Source organism: Caretta caretta, chromosome 9 (assembly GCF_965140235.1).
Source record: "Caretta caretta isolate rCarCar2 chromosome 9, rCarCar1.hap1, whole genome shotgun sequence".
Lineage (NCBI taxonomy): Eukaryota > Metazoa > Chordata > Testudines > Cheloniidae > Caretta > Caretta caretta.
The window spans coordinates 55,636,091-55,658,663 of NC_134214.1; the positions used below are offsets into that span (position 1 = coordinate 55,636,091).

Genomic DNA, 22,573 nt, shown 5'->3' on the forward strand with positions numbered 1-22,573 from the left:
GACATGACAGGAAGGGCTTCTGGCCATGGGAGCTTTCGGGCTGCTGCTCTGTGCAAGAGGGACAGCTTTCCTTGCCTGGGATACGGCAGACAATCCCAGTACAAGGTAAACACACACACCCTAAGCTAACTTCTCTCTAACAAGCCACAGTAGGAAAGGGGCAAAAAGGATGATTAGTGAAAAATGGTACTCTGAGAAGGATGCTCCCTACTCCTCTGGCAATGACACCCATGCACCTGATGTAAAGGGTGCTGCTTACTACAGTACAGTCTGTCCTTGGTCTGCACTGGTGAAGCAAATCACTCTGCTTACTCAAGCAATTGATATTCTCTGCGCCGATCCCAGCATTCCCTTCAGCAGAACACAAGGAGGCTGACGCTCCAGGGAAGCATTAGCCCTTTCTGGAGAAGGTACTAGGTTAGGGCAGAGCTGGGTGCCACAGGAGGTGGTTGAAGAAGCAGTAAGGAGCAGGACAGAATAATGCATACTGGTGCTGGTGGTGCCCTTCCACTGCTGGCTAGAACCCATCCCCTTTGTGCAGCATGGCTGCAGGAGGCATTATTCTTCACCAAGCGTGATTTCTAAGAGATTGGACAGTCTCATCTCCTGATCAATGAGGCTGCAGTTCCTTTTCCAGTGGGCATGAGGTACACACAGCTATTGCAGCTCAGGAATTGGTCGGAGACAGAGGTGCAGGCTCAAGGCTAAAGAGAATGGGGCAGGAGATCCAGGGCTGCATATTGACAGGTCTGGTTGGGGCCAGGGATGAAGGTAAGTTGTTGGGAGGGCTCCGAAGAGCATTGTACTCACCCAGCCAGGCAAAGTAGAGTGCGATCTTCTCTCCAAAGTACCTGCGGATGTGATGCAGTGGCTGGTATCTGTTCCATTTCCGCCACCTTGCCCAGTACTGGAAGAGGACCTGGCGCTCGGTCAGGTTCTCAGGGGCCAGCCTGTCAGCAGGTACCGCAAAGGGACCCTGCAGGGGAGAAGCAGGGAGGTTCCGACTTAGGCTGGTGAAAGCATTGCAGCTGCCCATGCAGAGCAGAGCACCTGGCTGGACTGGGGAGAGGGGCTTAACAAAAGCCCCCTGCCTCTCCAGCTCCCCACAGCCAAGCTCCCCCACCCCCAGTTACCTCTGCATTCTTTCAGAAAGGCTGAATAAGGAGCTTTTTGAACAGTCCGGCCCCCTCCTGGGCAGAGGCCATGCAAGTGCTCTGTCTTGGCCAGAACTCCCTGCTGCCCCCTGAGCTGGAGATCAGGACATGACCAAAGTCCAGTCTGGCTGAGGTAACAGGGAACTGGTGCTGGAAAGAGACTGTCTCCTGACTTACCTCATGCAGGGGGAATGCAGCTGCAAAGACATCCTCGCTCAGCAGCCGATCGACCCCAACCTCCCCCTGCTTCAAGTGGCCATATGGCGTCGTGGCCAGGATCTCGTACAGCTGGGGGAAGCAAAGAGGTGGTAACTAGCCACTGTCACACTGACAAAAGATACAGCGAGAACCCCGTGATCTCTCTCTAAGCACTGACACCATGCTCCGCACTGCGCTACGGAGACCCGTGCCTCAAAGGTTCTCAGTCAGCAACCACCGTTCAGCCCTTTCGAGGGGGAAAAGGAGAATTTGGGTGGAAAGAGACTCAACAAGTTCAAATAAATTCAGGTATAGGAAGTTGATTTTTGCCACCAATTTCAAGCCTGACTCTCATAGGCATTGTAAACATTCCCTTCCCCGGACATGGAAAACGGAGAGAGAAGGGTTGGTTTTTAGTCAGCCTCTTTAAACTTTGCGTGTATTAAAATCTATTTAACTCCAATTGCCAGTGAACACTTGGAAGAAAAATTGTCTGGTACAAGTGCTGGAGGAACTGACTAGGGGCCGTGCTCCTCTTGACCTGCTGCTTACAAATAGGGAAGAATTGATAGGGGAAGTAGAAGTGGGTGGCAACTTGGACAGCAGTGACCATGAGATGGTTGAGTTCAGGATTCTGAAAAAAGGAAGAAAGGAGAGTGGCAAAATACGGACCCTGAACTTCAGAAAAACAGACTCCCTTAGGGAACTGATGGGCAGGATCCCCTGGGAGGCTAATATGAGGGGGCAAGGAGTCCAGGAGAGCTGGCTGCATTTTAAAAAAGCCTTATTGAGGGCGCAGCAACAAACGCTGGATGAATGGACTATAAGGTGGATAGAAAGTTGGCTAGATTGTCGGGCTCAACGGGTAGTGATCAATGGCTCCATGTCTAGTTGGCAGCCGGTATCAAGTGGAGTGCCCCGAGGGTCAGTCTTGGGGCCGGTGTTGTTCAATATCTTCATAAATGATCTGGAGGATGGTGTGGATTACACCCTCAGCAAGTTTGCAGATGACACTAAACTGGGAGGAGAGGTAGATATGCTGGAGGGCAGGGATAGGATACAGAGGGACCTAGACAAATTGGAGGATTGGGCCAAAAGAAATCTGATGAGGTTCAACAAGGACAAGTGCAGAGTCCTGCACTTAGGACGGAAGAATCCCATGCACCGCTACAGACTAGGGACCGAATGGCTCGGCAGCAGAAAAGGACCTAGGGGTTACAGTGGACGAGAAGCTGGATATGAGTCAACAGTGTGCCCTTGTTGCCAAGAAGGCCAATGGCATTTTGGGATGTATATGTAGGGGCATTGCCAGCAGATCGAGGGACGTGATCGTCCCCCTCTATTCGACATTGGTGAGGCCTCATCCGGAGTACTGTGTCCAGTTTTGGGCCTCACACTACAAGAAGGATATGGAAACATTGGAAAGAGTCCAGCAGAGGGCAACAAAAATGATTAGGGGACTGGAACACATGACTTATGAGGAGAGGCTGAGGGAACTGGGATTGTTTAGTCTGCAGAAAAGAAGAATGAGGGGGGATTTGATAGCTGCTTTCAACTACCTGAAAGGGGGTTCCAAAGAGGATGGATCTAGACTGTTCTCAGTGGTAGCTGATGACAGGACAAGGAGTAATGGTCTCAAGTTGCAGTGGGGGAGGTTTAGGTTGGATATTAGGAAAAACTTTTTCACTAGGACGGTGGTGAAACACTGGAATGTGTTACCTAGGGAGGTGGTGGAATCTCCTTCCTTAGATATTTTTAAGGTCAGGCTTGACGAAGCCCTGGCTGGGATGATTTAGTTGGGGATTGGTCCTGCTTTGAGCAGAGGGTTGGATTAGATGACCTCCTGAGGTCCCTTCCAACCCTGATATTCTATGATTCTAGGATTCTATGAAACCATCCCGAAGTACAGAAAGAATAGCAAATATGGCAGGCGACCAGGTTGGCTTAACAGTGAAATCTTTGGTCAGCTTAAACTCAAAAAGGAAGCTTACAAAAAGTGGAGATTTGGACAGATATCTAGGGAGGAGTATAAAAATATTGCTAGAGCATGCAGGGTTGTAATCAGGAAGGCCAAGGCACAACTGGAGTTGCATCTAGCAAAGTAATGTGAAGGGTAACAAGAAGGGTTTCTTCAGGTATGTTAGCAACAAGAAGGTGGTCAGGGAAAGTGTGCGACCCTTACAGAATGGGGGAGGCAACATAGTGACAGATGATATGGAAAAAGCTGAAGTACTCAATGCTTTTTTGCCTCGGTCTTCACAGACAAGGGCAGCTCCCAGACTGCTGCACTGGGCAACACCATATGGGGAGTAGGTGAGCAGCCCTCAGTGGTGAAAGAACAGGTTAAGGACTATTTAGAAAAGCTGGACATGCACAAGTCCATGCAATGCATCCAAGGGTGCTGAGGGAGTTGGCTGATGTGATTGCAGAGCCATTAGCCACTGTTTTTGAAAATTCGTGGTGATCAGGGGAGGTCCTGGATGATTGGAAAAATGCAAATATAGTGCCCATATTTAAAAAAAGAGAACCCAGGGAACTACAGCCTCACTTCAGTCCCTGGCAAAATCATGGAGCAGGTCCTTAAGTAATCCATTTTGAAGTACTTGGAGAAGAAGGTGATCAGGAACAGGCAACATGGATTCACCAAGGGCAAGTCATGCCTGACCAACCTGATTACCTTCTATGATGAGATTACTGGTTCTGTGGATGAAGGGAAAGCAGTGGATGTATTGTTTCTTGACTTTAGCAAAGCTTTTGATACGGTCTCCCACAGTATTCTTGCCAGCAAGTTAAAAAAGTATGGATTGGATGAATGGACTATAAGGTGGATAGAAAGCTGGCTAGATTGTCGGGCTCAACGGGTAGCGATCAACGGCTCGATGTCTAGTTGGCAGCCAGTATCAAGCGGAGCGCCCCAGGGGTCGGTCCTGGGGCCGGTTTTGTTCAACATCTTTATTAATGATCAGGATGATGGGATTAATTGCACCCTCAGCAAATTCGCAGATGACACTAAGCAGGGGTGGAGAGGTAGATATGCTGGAGGGTAGGGATAGGGTCCAGAGTGACCTAGACAAATTGGAGGACTGGGCCAAAAGAAATCTGATGAGGTTCAACAAGGACAAGTGCAGAGTTCTGCACTTAGGAAGGAAGAATCCCATGCACTGCTACAGGCTGGGGACCGAATGGCTAAGCAGCAGTTCTGAAGAAAAGGAGCTGGGGACTACAGTGGACGAGAAGCTGGATATTAGTCAGCAGCGTGCCCTAGTTGCCAAGAAGACCAATGGCATATTGGGCTGTATTAGTAGGAGCATTGCCCGCAGATCGAGGGAAGTGATTATTCCCCTCTATTTGGCACTGGTGAGGCCACACCTGGAGTATTGCGTCCAGTTTTGGTCCCCCCACTACAGGAGGGATGTGGCAGGACACGACCAGCATGTTCAGTGACTGAGAGAGGCAGGATGGTCCAGTAGTTAGGGCAGTAGTCTAGGACTTGTGAGACCTGGTCCTGTTCTGCCACAGACTGTGTGTGTGAACTTGGGCAAGTCACCTAGCCTTTCTGTGCCTCAGTTCCCCACCTGTAAATGGCGATAATAGCTCTGCCCTGCCTCATAAGCTTTAAAGGTTGTGAGGTGCTCAGATACAATGAAGAGGGAGACCCTCTAAGTCCCTAAAATAGATAGCTGATTCCCCACTACCTTGCGCAGTGCAGCCATTCACACTTGTGCAAGGTGGGCATACCATGCTACCACCTGGGCAGCAGAGCAGAGACGTCTGATTTGGTAACATTTTACACCCACTTTGCACATGAGTAAGTGACCGTCTTTCTTTAGACTGATCAGGATCTGGGATGTGCCTAGTGCCCAAACAGCCAGGGTCACAAGCCTACTCGTTACTCAAGCTACCCCCTAAACTGAGCCTTCCCTCTGCTTAAATGTCAAACTCCCTAGAGGCCACCATACTTGCCCCCAACCTAAGCCCATGCCTCCCTGGAAGGCCTGCACCGTCCAGATTCAAGTGGGGCCTTCTCCATGACACCCACCTCTCCTCCTAGCCCAAACCCAAGCCTCGCCAGCGTCCCAAACTTGCTGCACCCAAAGCCTTCCCCCTGCGTGGCCCTTTCTGCCCAGGCCAGAACACTCGAGCCCTTCCCAGCTGGGCTGACACAAAAGCAATGAATTAGCATGTAAAGAATTGAACCAGAAGCCAAGAAGGAAGGGCACATCTCAGTCCCAGGCCCTGCGGGACCTCTCCCTCCCCAGGAGACCCCTGGACTGGCTACTCACTATCCTGTGCCGCTGCGTGCTGCTGAAGAAGGTGTCTTGCTCATTGCTCCCTAGGAACCTGCAATCACATACACCAGAACCATGATGGGAACATGCCCCCAAAAGTGCAACCCACAGGACGAGCCATCCTGTTTCCTCTCCCCAAGCCCAGGGCCATCCACTTCCCCACCCCATTTTGCCACAGGTAAAGCCCTGCACCTCACCCATCCAACCGAGGACAGCACCTCCCTGCCCCTGCCAGCCCAGCTGCAAAGAGAAGGCACTTGCAGGGGCAGTTCCAACAGCAGGTCACCTCCTTGGCTTCACCCATCAGCTCAGAGGGGCAGCCTATAGAGTCACTCTCCCGGGGTAGTCCCCTCACAGCAGGCTTGCTCTGCTGATCGTCAACCTACCCACCTCATCCGACCCTGTGTGCACACATGGCTCCTCCTCCCTATAGGTACCCTGTGCCCCGCCAAGTGGTGGTATTTAATTCTTATCCCTTTATTGCTCCGATAGCGTCGGCAGTACACTGGGGTCTCAGGGACACTGACACCAATGTGCTTCCTGCCCTGAAGAGTTTATGATCTAGGCAGACAACGTGCACAGGCAGCTGCCTGGATGAGCACTCCAGCAGGTGGTGTAACAGGCTTCCCTGTGGGTGCTCTGCAGGCCTGTTAGACAGGGAGTGGGAGAAGAGGTCTCCTCTCAGAGCCACTTATAGATTCATAGATATTTAGGTCAGAAGGGACCATTATGATCATCTAGTCTGACCTCCTGCACAACGCAGGCCACAGAATTTCACCCATCCACTCCTGCGAAAAACCTCACACCTATATCTGTGCTATTGAAGTCCTCAAATCGTAGTTTAAAGACTTCAAGGAGCAGAGAATCCTCCAGCAAGTGACCCGTGCTACAGAGGAAGGCGAAAAACCTCCAGGTCCTCTTCCAATCTGCTCTGGAGGAAAATTCCTTCCCGACCCCCAATATGGCGATCAGCTAAACCCTGAGCATATGGGCAAGATTCATCAGCCAGATACTACAGAAAATTCTTTCGTGGGTAACTCGGATCCCACCCCATCTAATATCCCATCACAGGCCATTGGGCCTATTTACCATGAATATTTAATTACCAAAACCATGTTATCCCATCATACCATCTCCTCCATAAACTTATCAAGTTTAATCTTAAAGCCAGATAGGTCTTTTGCCCCCACTGCTTCCCTTGGAAGGCTATTCCAAAACTTCACTCCTCTGATGGTTAAAAACCTTTGTCTAATTTCTAGTCTAAATTTCCTGGTGGCCAGTTTATATCCATTTGTTCTTCTGTCCACATTGGTACTGAGCTTAAATAATTCCTCTCCCTCTCCGGTATTTATCCGTCTGATATATTTATAGAGAGCAATCATATCTCCCCTCAACCTTCTTTTAGTTAGGCTAAACAAGCGAAGCTCCTTGAGTCTCCTTTCATAAGCCAAGTTCTCCATTCCTCGGATCATCCTAGTAGCCCTTTTCTGTACCTGTTCCAGTTTGAATTCATCCTTCTTAAACATGGGAGACCAGAACTGCACACAGTATTCCAGGTGAGGTCTCACCAGTGCCTTGTATAGCGGTACGAAAACCTCCTTATCCCTACTGGAAATACCTCTCCTGATGCATCCCAAGACTGCATTAGCTTTTTTCATGGCCATATCACATTGGCAGCTCATAACCATCCTATGATCAACCAATAGAATCATAGAATATCAGGGTTGGAAGGGACCCCAGAAGGTCATCTAGTCCAACCCCCTGCTCGAAGCAGGACCAATTCCCAGTTAAATCATCCCAGCCAGGGCTTTGTCAAGCCTGACCTTAAAAACCTCTAAGGAAGGAGATTCTACCACCTCCCTAGGTAACGCATTCCAGTGTTTCACCACCCTCTTAGTGAAAAAGTTTTTCCTAATATCCAATCTAAACCTCCCCCACTCCAAGGACCCCAATACTCCAAGGTCCTTTTCCTCCTCCGTTACTTCTAATTGATGCGTCCCTAGCTTATAACTAAAATTCTTGTTATTAATCCCTGAATGCATGACCTTACACTTTTCACTATTAAATTTCATCCTATTACTATTACTCCAGTTTACAAGGTCATCCAGATCCTCCTGTAGGATATCCCTGTCCTTCTCTAAATTGGCAATACCTCCCAGCTTCGTATCATCTGCAAACTTTATTAGCACACTCCCACTTTTTGTGCTGAGGTCAGTAATAAAAAGATTAAATAAGATTCGTCCCAAAACCGATCCTTGAGGAACTCCACTGGTAACCTCCCTCCAGCCTGACAGTTCACCTTTCAGTAGGACCCGTTGTAGTCTCCCCTTTAACCAATTCCTTATCCACCTTTCAATTTTCTTATTGATCCCCATCTTATCCAATTTAACTAATAATTCCCCAGGTGGTACAGTATCAAACGCCTTACTGAAATCTAGCTAAATTAGATCCACTGCATTTCCTTGGTCTAAAAAATCTGTTACTTTCTCAAAGAAGGAGATCAGGTTGGTTTGGCACGATCTACCTTTTGTAAAACCATGTTGTATTTTGTCCCATTTACCATTGACTTCAATGTCCTTAACTACCTTCTCCTTCAAAATTTTTTCCAAGACCTTGCATACTACAGATGTCAAACTAACAGGCCTATAATTACCCGGATCATCTTTTTTCCCTTTCTTAAAGATAGGAACTATGTTAGCAATTCTCCAATCATACGGGTACAACCCCTGAGTTTACAGATTCATTAAAATTCACTTGGGTAACTGTCTGTCCGACAGCCCTTGCCCTCAGGGAGACAGCAGGAAGCTCATTCCAGATGGGAAAGAGGAAAGGTGATCAGCACAAGGAAGCAGGAGTGAATGCGTTCTACAGGCCCCCCGGGCTCTTACCATGTTAACTTGTTCACCTTGAAGTGACAAGTGTAGTAGTCCAGGGGCATGTTTGGAACCTCCTCACTCAGCAGGCTGGGGACACCCAGCCTCTTCACCACTCTGTCAGACCAGTTTGAAGACTGATTCGGCAGGGCCTGGGCACAAGCAAGAGGAAACGGCTCAGGAGGAGGACAACAGCAGCAGCATGGTTCCGAGTCAGCATCCGGGGACAGAGGAGGGTGGAGGAAGAGACGAGTGCCCCAGCTGCATGCACGACACGAGAGGCTGGGAGCACTGGCATGTGAAAGAGGGTGAGTGGGGAAGCACTGAAGGGATAAGGAAGCTCCTCCCGGGCGACCTCCGGCGCCTGCCCAGCCCAGCGCGTACACCAATCAGACAGCGCGGAGATACCTCCCCCACAACTCCCCCCCCCACTGTGACACATGGGAGCAGTGGGATGGCTTCACCCTGGCAACTAGAAGTTCCTCATTTCCTGCAGGGGTGAACTGGGCCCTAGAGGGAAGAGGAACGAGTCTCGGAAAGACCCTCACCTGCAGGGGGAGCCTCAGCCGGAGATCCTCTGCGTAATAACACAGCACGCTCCAGGGAGCGTTCAGCAGCACATAGTGCACCACCTTCTTCTCATCCTGGACCGCATGCTGGGAGAGGAGAGGGAAAGATGGCATTAGCCACCTGTTGTACTCAGGCCTGGCGTTTATAGGCTGGATCCTCCACTGCGGTGAATCAACAAGGCTCCCTTGAAATTGAGGCTGCTATGTTGATTCACAGCAGCAAGCGGCCAGCCATGCAGAGCTCACCCTGGCTGTGCCATTCCTAAGCATCTACAGAGGGGGATGTCTACACTGCAAAGAAAAACCCACGGCAGAGCTCAGGCTCACATGATGAGGCTAAAAATAGCATAGATGTTCCCCCCGCAGCTCTGCCTCGTTCCCAGTAGGCTGAAATGCCCACTGCCGCCCTGGCCCACTGACTGGGGAGGGGGCCATTTTGGAACTGGGTAAAGTTCTGGCCCCAGGCTCCATCCACTCTGTGGTACTCTGGCAGTGAAAAGGGGTGGGAGATCTGCCTCAAGAGGCACCACCTGTTATCCCTAATGACAGATAAATGGTGTGGCAGGTGCGGGCAGGCTAGGCTATGCTGGGGGCTCTATGGGCCCCTGACCAGGTTCAGGATAAGGAAGTGGGAAAGTGGTTTACAGACATTAGTCATTTGTGTCACTTAATGCTCTGCTGGAAGGTGTGCAGATACCATGGTGATGGTATCTAACATGACACAATAGAAAGGTACCTTTGCCCTCCTCCTGTGCCAATCACAGCTCAGCTGGCCCAGGGGACCATGCCTATAACATGGACCCTTAGCTCTAACATGCTGCATCATACACAGGGCCCTGTTTCTACGTGAACTAGGTTTCCTCTGCAGGGTAAGTGATGCAGAGTAGACTGACCATGTGTCCTGGCTCCAGTGGGGGAAGAAGGCTCAATTTATCACCACATGCTGGCAGGCTGCCTGTGTTGCTGACAGATGGCTGCATTTCCAGCCTCCTCCTCAGACTGCCCAGCTAGCTGGCCCTTTGCTTTCCTTTCCCCTCTGAGAGAAGCCAGGACCAAGCCAAGGTGGACAATGAGTTCCCCTTTCTGGAGGGGGTGACCCCGACGCATCCAGATGTAGATTACTGGGCTGAGGGGGAAAGACCAGGACCCAGTGAACAAAGCAACTCTTCCCCCCAGGACAGAGGGCCCTGCAGAGCTAGGCTAGTGCGCTGGTACACAGGGACGACGCCTGCCTGGGCACCAGAAAGGACCCAGCTACCTTTTCTATACAGATTCCAGCAGCCTGGAGCTTGTTCAGAAACTTCTTCCGCCAAGTCCTGCGGACATCGACAGCTCTTCTCCACCGGGGTACCTTGCTCTCAGCACTGGTTCCTTCACTCTGTCCCTCCTGCTCCTGAGTCTGAGGGTCTGCTTCCCATACCAGGACGAAGTCTGGGACAAGAAGAGACAGCTTGTGTCCACATCACAGAAAATGGACACTGCAAGGCACATGGGGGCAAAGCTCTTCAAAACCACCCAGCTCATGCACATCTATTGCTTCATCTGCTTCTCCATCCACTCCTGCCCATTGCCCAGCTGATTCTTGTCACAGGGCTAAATCTTGGTGGAGTAAGACGAGCAGCTGCAGAAACGGGCATGTGCAGAGAGGAGCAGGCTGGGGATTATAAACCTAAGAGCCCTGCCATTTATGGAATGAGTCTACCACATGTGGCTACAGGAAGAGGTACTTTCTTACTGCAGCCACAAGGACCAGGGGTCCTGAGACAAACCAGGACAGTCAAGCTAGACAGGGGCCTAGTGGACTCCAGATATGCCTAACAGAACTACTTCAACCAGCAGAACCCATTCAGTTCTGCCCTGTCCGTGGGGACTGGCGGGCACATCCCAACCCAAGGGTGTGCGCGGTGTTGAGAGCAGGGCTGAGGACTTCACCCCTTATTTACAGGTTTCCTTCTATAAAATAAGTAAATAAATAGAAAGGACACCAACCTCAAAACCACCTCCCCCAACATCACCATTTCTCCCTGCACTATGCCCTCACCTATCCTGGTGCGTCCATCACTGAAGACATTTGCAGTGCTCTGAGGAACATGGGTCACTTGACTTGGTTTGCTCAGCTAGAAAAAAAGCATTAACTCATAAGAGGCTTGGGCTTGCATCCGCATCAGCCCTGCAGAATGCTGACAGGAACTAGCAAAAGGAAGGGAAGGTGCTGCTGGCGTCATGCAGTCCCCACCAGGATTCCAGGAGCAAGTGTGACCCCACCAGGGTGCTAGCTAGGACTTATCTAAACTCTCATCTGTAAAGAGGGCAATGGGCTACAGGGCTGCCCTCTTACAGTGGGCATATGCCACTACCACGGTAATATGAAATAAGTCATGTGCATACAGTGGGAACTGCTGTTTGCAAACCAGTCTCAGTGCATTTAGTGACTGCCAGGAGACAGGGCCCACAAACAATGGCCAGCCAGCCTCACCCAGTTTGGAAGTGGGTGGCTCTATGCAAGCTTGTCCATTGCTTGGAGCAGCTGATCTCCCTGAGCACCCTCTCCTTCATCTTTCCTTTGGATGCAGGCACCCCTGGTGTTGCTCCACACCCCCCGCCCCCTTCAACAGGAACAGGAGCTGTGCTCCCCAGATAGCTCCCTAGTCATCCCCCATGTGGCAGGAGGTGATGGGCGCAGACTGACCCGCCCTTCCCCCTCACTGCTCTAAATATCCATCCACAGTAGATTTTATATGCCTACCTCCGAGATTTCAATAGGATCCTGGCTCAGACTCCCGTAATAAGGCCCTTTGGCATTTTGGTCTTCACCCATCAGGTTGGCATGATCATCTGCTTTGATCTTTTTTCGCTGCATCTTGATCCTTCATGCCACCAGCACCTTCTGCTGTTTAGGAACAAATCAGCAAGATGTGAGTGCAGCATGGACGGGCCAAAGCTCCCTCTCATAGGAGGCAGCAGACCAGGCCTTACAATGTTTGGGGTCCCAACATGCCAGGAGAGATCAAGACACGGGCTGCCTCACTTTCTGGTCCTGATGGTAGAGGTACAGGAGTGCTCTAGTGGTGAGCTGCTTCTTTCCTCTCCTGTTCTGCTGTGGTACATTATAAATGTCTTTTGTTACCTTGCTTGACAGTTATTCACTATGTATAAGACTTACCTGATGCATTTTGTTTTAAATAAATGTAGGAGTTTTATTAAAAGATATCAAGGGACATCTATGAGAGCAGGATTGCTAGCAGCGAGAATTTAGGTTGAGACCCTGGACAAAGGAATTATTACCTTTTGTATCAGAGTGGTTTAAGTGAACACATTCATGTATTACAAGGATATGTGAGCTTTCTTCAATTGTTTATCAAGAAGCCATTCAGGAGAGGCTGGGAAAGGTTTTAGGAAGAAGCTCTGCAGTGAAGCAAAAAGAGAGATGAAGTAGCTTTAGGGACAATTAAGTGCCTCGTTCCATGTCTGGGTGAGGTGGGGTAGGACATTCTGTAACACTTTCCATGGCATGTGACAATAGTAGTCATATTATAGTTTGGCTCAGAGGTCATCTTCAGAGATATTTAACAAGTTAGGGGACCTCTATTTGATCTTAAGTTTAAAGATTTCTTTTGTAAAGTGTTAAATCATTTATTATAAAATATATTTGTTATTAGTGCTTTTAAAGAATCTGATATAGAATTTACGTTTTAGTAGATATAACTTTGTTATTTAAGAAAGTGAGATTAGCATCCCAACACTAAATATTATCCCTATTTTACACAAGGGAAACTGAGGCACAGAGCAATGGCGTGACTTGATCAAGAATACACAGTAAGTTTGTGGCAGAACTGGAAATAGAACCAAGGTCTTCCGACACCAAGTTCAGTACCTAAGCCACAACACGCAGAGTGCTGCTTTGGGACCCCACATCACAGGATGATACATAGCTACCTTTCTTGGTCATATCAACTTCACAAAGAAATTTGCCCAGAGAGAATACAAAGGGGCTTGTTTTTCATTGCACATTAAATGAACTGTGCAGTAAGTGCAAAGAGTCCCAAACTCAGAAGGCAATTAGAGGTGGGAGATCTGGGAATCTCTTGTATGAAGTGCGCATTTCAGGCTGGGCATGACACAGACAGGACATAAGCAGCCTCAGCTGTGTCTCAGGAGCATCACTTTAGCCCCAGGGCTCTGAATCCCGTTGTAACCACTGGTGCCTTCTATAGTAGGTTATTAGGTGTTACAAATGATTGGCTCAAATGCCTTGAGTTTGCAATGCCTCATGCCCCCACACATGTCTTTTATGAGCTCTCTCAGGTGTTCTACAAGCAATGGATCTGCCATTTGGGTCTAACGCCTGTGGAGAGGTCTCTAGCTGAGGGCCAGCTGAACTGCTGCAATCTTCAACCATTTCCATCCAAATGTGTGATACACTCCCCCCTACCCGCAACCGCTTCCCCAAGCATCACAGCTGTGGCACTTCAGATGCTGCTCATAACCCCGACCCACAATGCAGTGCTTCACATATGGAAGTTAGCCAAACCTTCCTCCACACGCAGCACTGCCAGGCACCGTAGGGTATTTGCGCCAGGAGTCCCAGAATGCAGATTGGGTCTGAATGCACCAAAAGGTTCTGTGAAAACCAGCCTGGGCAAGATAAAATGTAGTGAAGAAAAAATGATGCAACAATCCACATCATGCAAGTAATGCTGCTGCTGCAACAGTTTTCTTGCTTGCTGTCTAGAGGAAGAAACATGCTAAATATGTCCGAAGAATCCCTCTACCCTGAGAGGCTCCTTGAAAGCAAGTCAGTCACAGACAGACACCTCCCCTATTCATATAGTAGGGGACTATTTTTGTTTAATGTGAAAAACTTTACCTTCCTGTTGTGGCCCATTATGGGTCTGGGTTCCAGGCAGCCTCTGATGAGCATCTCAGCCAAGATAGTGATTAATGATTTAGGGATGTCCAGTTTGAGATCTGGTTTGCAGGTGGGTGCCCAACCCTTTCTGGAAATCAAGCCCCTCTAATGCATCTCATATTGAGCGCCCCCAAATTGCTAGTCACTTTTCTGAAAACCTTGGTCTTGTCCATGCTGGGAAAAAGCCCCATGTCAGAAGGCTTACTAACAAACCCCATGTTAAACATGACTTGGCATAGAGGCAGTCATATTTAAAAACATGTTAACTGACTGTAGTTAGCTCAATCGTGTAGACATGGTCAAATATATGAAAGAGAAGCAGAAGGCAATCAAAAGCTATTGGATTTTACCTCAACCAGGTGCTCCAACCCAGAGGTTCCTTATGGTTTACATTGCCATTTTAATGTTTTTTTTTTCACCCCAAATCATAGTGAGCCAAGAATGAGCAACTAGGAGATTAGAAAGCAATAAAAAAAGTTTCTTAGGCTCATATACAATGGACCAATATAATGTACCAGTCTGAGCTTATGTGAGAAACACTAAACTAAAATAGCCACAGTAAGCTAATGGCTCTCTGCCTTTACCTGAGCAGGAACTGGGGTGCAGGTAAACAGCAGGATAGCCCAGGAAATTATTTCTGCCTCCTTCCTCTGTTGTGCCCCAGATTCTCAGCTGTGCAGTAGATGGAAGCTGAGATCAGACACACACTGGTAACTCTCCTGCAGGAAAGCTTCCTTTTAATGAAAAGAACCTGGTGGAAGGCTCTTGGGAAGAGTGATTGGAGTCCGCAAATAAAGACAAGTTCCAATCACAACCAGAAGCTGGACAAAAAACAAACAAAACTCGAGAAGTGCTGATTTAAGGCTTAGCTTGGCAAAGCCTCCTCAGGAAAATGCATCCCTTGTTCCATTCCAGTGCCCAAATCCCCTAGGCACCTTTGAACATGATAGCCTAAGTCTTCAAACCATGGGCCAAATTCAACCCTGGCTTACACCCCTCGCAGCTCTCAGAAGGCAAATGGAACTGTCAGTGCAGAATATGGACCCAATATGAGTACTGCTATATTTTAATCAGCATTGAAGGTTTTTGGATTGGGGAAGAGAGGAAGTCAGCAAGGGTGTAAAATCCTATGAGTAAAGGAGATGGACCTCTGGTAAAATATATGAAGATTTTCAGGAAATATTTTCCCCTGGCAATTTGCAACTGCCTACAGTTTAGGGGCAAAATGTTCCCTTGAAAGTTCCTACTTGCAGTCAGCTCTACATTCAGCTGCTCCTCAACCATGCTGGCTGTGTGTGAAGCCAAGGTGTACGTATGTCTTTTATGAGTTGATTAAATTAGTAGTAATGGAATGACACATTCCCAGTATAGTTCACTATGCTATAGTTATTTCAGAGCAGTCTCACAGTAACCCCTGCCCAAGCAGCAAAACTAACAGTTAATCCGCACAACTGTGAGGTATTAACCCCATGTTAAGCTCCCCAGCTCTAAGAAAGAGTTGCAGGGATTGGCCACACAGCAAACCAGTAACAGAGCCAAATCAGCACTCCCAAGTTCCTAGTGCCCAGTACCATGCACATTCTTTTAGCCTCTCTGTTGCAGCATACACTGATCCCTCCAAGAAGCAGGATTCCTGCCCCAGCCTTAGAGAGAGAGGCAGTCAGCAAGAACAGGAACAGCCTCTGTGCTTTCATGAAGTCCTATCCTTCTACTGTACCTGATACTGGGGGTTACTGCAGCTGGACAGCCCTCCTAGCCAGTGTGCAGACTCCAGTCGTTAGCTCCATGCTGACTGTTTGCACTGAAGTAATCCTGCTGCATTCCAAGTGCAAGCAAGACCATAAAGGGTCCTTCTAGGTTATTGTCCAAAGCTCCGCTCTCCCTCCGCCTCCCCTGGAATTTCTAGAGACAGGGAAGTGGTCTCACTTCATCTCCACTTGGCTGCTTTTAAACATCGGTTAATGGCAGCTTTCTGTCTTGGGAAACACCAGCCAGTGAGTGTGCGTGCGCAAGACCAAGAAATGGAGATAAAGCAGTGGAGGCAGCAGGTTTATAATCACTTTCCTGCTTATTGCCTCTAGCAGGACCTGCCTTTGTTTGCGATGGGGGTGTGGATTTGCATGTCCCTGCACAAATTAGCATAGCCATATTTTAATAAAGCTTTGATGAGAAAAATTTAAAGAGCCAATACCAGAAGGAAATGCGGAACAACCCTAGTATTTCTGTCCTCAAGCTGATCTGGCTGTGTGTGTCTTCGCCAGGTTAAAGATTTCAAGTCACTGGAAGTGTTGTGCTTCTCTAGCCTGCATGAGTGTCAAGAGCATCACTGTGCAGCACCACCGTGAGCCTCAGCTTCTTGGGTGCTACCGCAATACATGTAATAATAAAAATAGTGGGAAAGGGCTATATTAGGAAGACACAATTTATTCATTATTATTAATTCTATTTTATGAGAGGATGGGACAAAAAAGGCTGATATCATCCCAAATCAACTTCTCCTCAGGTCTTTACTGAAATGTGACAATTACGATAAAAGCAGCCAGCATGGAAGCACTGAGAAAGATCATAGTTTGCAGGTGTGGGAGTTACTAGACAGCTGAGATTCCCAGTTGCCAAAGAATAGAGCATATGAGGCAAACCCTGTGAAATGCAAGAATCCAGGAGCAGCCCAGCTGAGTGATAGATTCCCCCATTCACACTGAGACAACTTCCACTGGCAAGAACAGAGATCAGCACCCCAAGAAGGGAGTTAGACATGAAGGGTTTAGGCCAGTTCTACGGTGTACTATCAGCACCTCAATACACCCATGTAAGGCAGGGCAGTGTTCTTATCCTCATTTTACAGATAGGGACTGAGTCACAGAGAGACTAAGTGGCTTGTCCAGACTCAAAACAGTAAATCTGACAGAGCTGGGATTAAATGCAGCTCGAGTCCCAGTCCAGTGTCTTAACCACAAGCCCAGCCTTCCACCCTTCTCAGTGCAATCAGAACCTTACCTCCTCCTGCTGTCCTACTGGCAAGTTCTGATGTTGTCATCTGTGATATCATAATGCGGGGGAAGATGAAACACATCATTAGGGGAACTAATTGACACTGAAATCATCAAAGCACAATTTGAACTAGTCTCTCACAAATCAGAGTGGGGAAGCTTTTGCAAGTCCAAGCCTGCTCTTGGTAAAATCAACTGGTGTCACCTCAATCACCTTTAACTGAAGCAGTATTATGTCCATAGATCCAGATTGCCTTCTTCTGCAGAAAAGGAACACAGGAGGGTCCAGGAAAACTTGAGGAACTTGATTTTGGAGCATTTTCACCAGATCACTTTACTAGGGAAGGAGGATTTGCGTCTCACTAGGAAACGAGCAGGGGATGCAGTCTCCAGAACGTACAGTTCCCCTGAGATCTGCGTGGACCTTGGGGGGGCTAGGGGAGGTTAAAGCCATCCGTGCAAGGCCCCTGTGACAAGTTCTGGCTGTCCCTTATTGACTCCCTGGCAGCACGGCACAGACAGAATTACATCCTCAGGGATTCCTAAGTCTGCTGTTGCCTTGGTGCACCTCACCACCACCCCAGAATGAATTCCCACTGCATTAAGGGGCTCTACTTAAAAGTTAAAATGGCCTTTGAAATGAACACAGCAAGTCTAGATACAGTGTATGACAGGGGAATAGTCTTCAGACAATCAGAGAATCATCATATCCATTTATGGCTATGCCAACAGATCTCACGACTTGTCAAGGATATCACCTTGTCTATTTTCAGATTGTGAAATACCACAAGCTTCAGCACTTTATTCATAACTATGCAGTACCACAGGTGTGTATAGTGACTTACAGAGGAGTGAAAAAGCCAGGTCCTCACCTTCACTGGACACAGCCCAAAGAGCAGGGGAACAGGTGGCTTATGGGAAGGGATGAGGATGGTAAAATTAAGATATGCTTTTTGGAGTCTACATGGCTTGTTAGAGCCTCTTATAATTTGTAATATAAGCTAGTATAATTTGAGATAGGAGTGGAAGGTTAGTTTCAGAAGGCTACATGGAAGGAGTGAGTTTTGAAGAGGGGAATTATCTCCATTTGTTGATATTCTCAGGTGGATGGTACTGGAGGAGTGAGACATATGCTTGCAGTGAGTTCTTAACAAAGATGGAGACAATGCATGTTGATTGATGGGGAGCAGTGTGGAATGACATAATGGGGCATCTAGCTGCTGGGAATAGGAGTTGAACATCTTCATTCTGTTCACATGTGAAAATGAACCTAGTACTCTCACCCTTGTCCTCATGTAGGCATATCATAAAGCTGCCCTGCAGTTTCCGGCCTGACTTAGGACTGGACAATGGTGGGCGAACCTCAAGTCCTGTCCTCTCCTGCAACAGACCACAGCAGTGTCTGTGAACAGTTTGCATAGCATTGCAATGCTACAAGCCCCTCATCAATTAAAAATCCCAAATCTCCAAGAGGAGTTTAAAGCTTATCTTGAAGTGATGTTATGGCTCAAGAATGCTAAGCACTAAATCTCTTTCCGCTCAAAGCAGATAGGGCATAAACAGGAGCGTCCTCATGTTGCTCCACGAATGTACTTCACCATTCATCCTGGAAAGGTGCGCTCAGTCTCCACAGCCATTCACAGCTGGCCACTGAGACCATTAGAAGGTGCCAATGAATACCACTTACAATCATGAAATTGGACGGTTATGCGGGTCTGCTAAAGGGACAGAGAACCATGCATCTCATTTCACGGGTTCAAATCCTCTTCAAGTTAGTATTAGCCAGTTATTACTGTAAATGTTAAACAAATACAATGTTACGTTTTCATACACGCAACTTCATACTTTCTCTCACTTTTTCCAAACAAGCACTTTCCTGTGGCTCCTCATACATGGGAAGAGCTTCCCATAAATCTCTGCAAAGTTACCTCATTATCCCCCTTTCATATCTCACCTTAAAACTCTCCTCTGCCGTGATGCCTACCAAAATAAAATAAAATAAAATAAAAAAAAATGAACGGTGTGCTGTGACCAGCATTGTCTCACTGTCCACTTGTGCTCCCTCAACTATCTGTCTCCACCTGTTGCTTCTTGGCTTAGATCACAAGCTGTACAAGGCACGCACTTTTTTGTTCTGTGTTTGTACAGCCCAGTGGGGCTACTGCAATACAAATAATAGTTGTTCAGTTGCTTTTGGGATGGGAGCTACTGGTCTCAGCCCATATCGCAATGGGTTCTGTTAAAGAGAGCCACCACCACAATCAGCATACTTGTTTGCAGCCTCAGCAGAGGAAAATCACAGGAGTGACTGTGCACAATGAATTATTTCCCCTTCTGGGCTTAGAACAACTGGGGCTTTGATATTAAAAATACTTACCATTCTTACTGGTTTTCTTTATCAATGCTGTGTGCATGAAGCCCACAAGAGAAATGCATTACAAATACTGAAGGGATTGGTTAGATAAAAGCATTGTTAAAGATACATCCACACAGTCAGAATTCAGTCACAAGTATATTGCAGAACAGGTCATTCCCATGTATAATGCATTTCTCACAGCCTGTGCCTTGCACCGATTAGCACAAATTCTATTTCCACACTAACCTGCCTCAGGCTGTGTCTACTTCACTGAATTTTACTGGAGAGAGAAGTTATATAAATATTTTTTACATGTATTGCACAATACATTAATATATGGTAACTAACAGGTTTCACAGTAAGACTTGAAGAAGTTAAATTTACTAAATCAATATCCAATGCAATAGGGTAAACATAGGTGTATGTGAATGACAAAGCCACGTCTCTGTATTTAATAGGAACCAGGATGTGATTCATGATGCTTTCTGAGTGCAAATATTGACAGATGCAGAATGTCACCAAATTCTTACCTTGCTGATCAAGAAACTGAAAGCAGCTTGGAGCAAGTAGTACAGAGCTCACTGTCTGACTCACATATTCAGTTAACTCTTCACTCACCTGGGGTATGACTGTACTTCTGCTTTGAATTTTTAACTCACGGGCCCTGTTTAAAAATAAACCCCACCAAAACCAGAAAATCCAGTTTCTGGTTAAGTGAAAACCAGTTTGGGTCAAATTGTGCCCCCCAGGGACACTCATGCAGCCCTATTGGCTTCAGTGACCATTTAAAAGCTTGTGCATAAGATCAGTGGGGTTGCAGAGTTGAAAACGAGGCGCAAGTCGGCTCTGGTTTGGTAAGTTCTCGCTACTGGTGACAACTACCCAAGAGACTGAAAACATCAAACACTCCTCTGGATGGGTAAAGGAACCTGTGATGAAATACCTGGTTGTTTGCAAGATGCTCAGATACCATGATGGTAAGAGATGTACAAGTGTCTAGATAGCAAAAGAAGACAGTAATAAATAATACCTGGCTCTTCTATAACTCTTTCCTTCCGTAGCTCTCCAGTGGTTTACAAAGGTCAGATCATTATCCAGCTGGAGAAGCTGAACAGAGAGGCAAAAGCAACGAGGAGTCTGGTGGCACCTTAAAGACTAACAGATTTATTTGGGCATAAGCTTTCGTGGGTAAAAATCCCACTTCTTCAGATGCATTGAGTGAAAATTAGATACAGGCATAAATATATACTGGCACAGGAAGAGGAGGGAGAACCTTACAAGCGGAGAACCAGTGTTGACAAGGCCAGAGAGAGGCAAGAGGCTTGCCTGAAGTCACCCAATAGGCCAGTGCAGAGGCACTATTATTTTTTAGAGGATACAAATAGATTACAACAATGCAGTCAGAACCAAGGCCATTGTGTGGGGTACTGCACAAACACAGTAAGAGAGAGTCCCTGCTCCAACAAACTCATTTATCTAGATTAGTGGTTCTCAACATTTTCCATCCTGGGACCTCCCCCACCTACTTGGGACCTAGCCAGAACCCCCTCCTATTCAGCAGTGGGAAGGGTGTGGTGGTCATAACCTCTACCCTGTTTGTGACCCCTAGATTGAGAAACCCCATTCTAGTTAGATTTCACATTTTAAGAGTAAGAGGAACTAACAGAGTGTGTGTTACAATTAACATACTTCATTATTTTCACCATGGTAACCCTCATCCTTCTAGCTCCCCATCCTTTGTTTACTGGCAATCCCTGTTGTGTCATGTTGATTCAACTGTAAATCTCTTGGGGCAAGAACCGGTCTCATCTACAGACCACCACCAGCACTCCTGCCACTTCATGTCCATCATCATTACGGGCAAGCCATATGGCAGGATTCCTTTGTGTATGGTGTCAACAAAAGGGAGCTCCTGTGCACAGTCTATGACAAGCTTGCTCAACTTTGCTAATGAAAAGATTGTGTGGCAGCTAATAGAAGGTTCACTGAGGGTCAGCGCAGAACAGCACTGTGTTCCCTGAAATCCTGGTGAGTGATGGCTGCTCTGTATTTGGGCCCCATAATTTTTAAACTAGCAGGATTTACCATCCAGTTTCCGACAAACAAACAATTTTGTGTTTCCTGGGTTCTAAAGTAATCAGAAAGGAGACACTTTTAAAGGAACAATGTCACCTACTTTTCAGGTCCACATGGACAAACCATAAATATTACTCATGTGATGACTCTAAGCAACAGCATTGAGCAACAGCTCAAACAATAGTTTGCAGAGAAAGGACAGAGGCAGACTATAGGAATAAAGCTCTCAGAGGTGGTACGCTCTGGTGGAAAAAGGTTTTGACAATACCTGCTTATTTGAAGTATCTTTAGGCACAAGGGAGAAGAGACCTCTCTGGCAGGAATGGTTCAGCAATATCCAAAGAGTGGGGTGAACTCTACCAGAGGTAGAGAAATTCCCTATCCTGCCTTTACAGTCCAATACTGGGTATGATTCACTTATGGAGAGCACCTTCTTACTCTAGACTCTTCTTTGAAGTTTCCTTCTGCTGAGTAGTGTGTCCAATTCTGGGTGCCACACTTTGGGAAAGAAGTGGACAAACCGGAGTGTGTCCAGAGAGCAGCACAAACAATAAAAGGTTTACTAAATCTGGCCTATCAGAAAAAGTTTTTTAAAATAGGCATGTTTAGTTTTGAGAAAAGAAGATTGGAGGGGCAGGAGTGCTGATAGGAGGAACTGGCTTTGGGGGGAAGGATAGCTCAGTGGTTTGAGCATTGGCCTGCTAAACCCAGGGTTGAGAGTTCAATCCTTGAGGGGGCCATTTAGGGATCTGGGGCAAAAATTGGGGATTGGTCCTGCTTTGAGCAGGGGGTTGGACTAGATGACCTCCTGAGGTCCCTTCCAACCCTGATATTCTATGATATCTTCAAATGTGTAAAGAGTGGTTATAAAGAGGACAGGGATCAATTGTTCTCCATGTCCACTGAAGGTAGGACAAGTAGTAATGGGCTTAATCTGCAGCAATGGAGGTTTAGGTTATATATGACAAAAACCTTTCCAACTCTAAGGGTAGTTAAGCTCTGGAACAGGCTTCCAACGGAGGTTGTGGAATCCCCATCACTGGAGGTTTTTAAGAACAGATTTGACAAACACCTGTCAGGGATGGTCTAGGTATATGTGGTCCTGCCTCAGCACACGGGACTGGACTTGACGACTTCTAAGTCCTTTTCAGCCCCTCAT

General features: G+C 47.4%; 2 protein-coding genes across 2 annotated transcripts in view; both read right to left on the reverse strand.

The window, feature by feature from the left end:
* Positions 1–11,969, reverse strand: part of ANO7 (anoctamin 7) — a 29,426-nt gene extending 17,457 nt beyond the window's left edge. Inside the window, exons 1-8 of the mRNA XM_048863697.2 lie at positions 11,830–11,969; positions 11,125–11,200; positions 10,342–10,514; positions 9,063–9,170; positions 8,530–8,666; positions 5,636–5,693; positions 1,332–1,442; positions 811–976 (exon numbers count right to left, since the gene is read on the reverse strand). Coding sequence (XP_048719654.2) covers positions 811–976; positions 1,332–1,442; positions 5,636–5,693; positions 8,530–8,666; positions 9,063–9,170; positions 10,342–10,514; positions 11,125–11,200; positions 11,830–11,943 — 943 coding nt within the window. The 5' untranslated portion in view covers positions 11,944–11,969. The remainder of the gene's footprint in view (positions 1–810; positions 977–1,331; positions 1,443–5,635; positions 5,694–8,529; positions 8,667–9,062; positions 9,171–10,341; positions 10,515–11,124; positions 11,201–11,829) is intronic.
* The window catches only part of PPP1R7 (protein phosphatase 1 regulatory subunit 7), a 41,505-nt gene continuing 30,766 nt past the window's right edge, over positions 11,835–22,573 (reverse strand). The window contains exon 10 of the mRNA XM_048863713.2: positions 11,835–11,973. Coding sequence (XP_048719670.2) covers positions 11,953–11,973 — 21 coding nt within the window. The 3' untranslated portion in view covers positions 11,835–11,952. The remainder of the gene's footprint in view (positions 11,974–22,573) is intronic.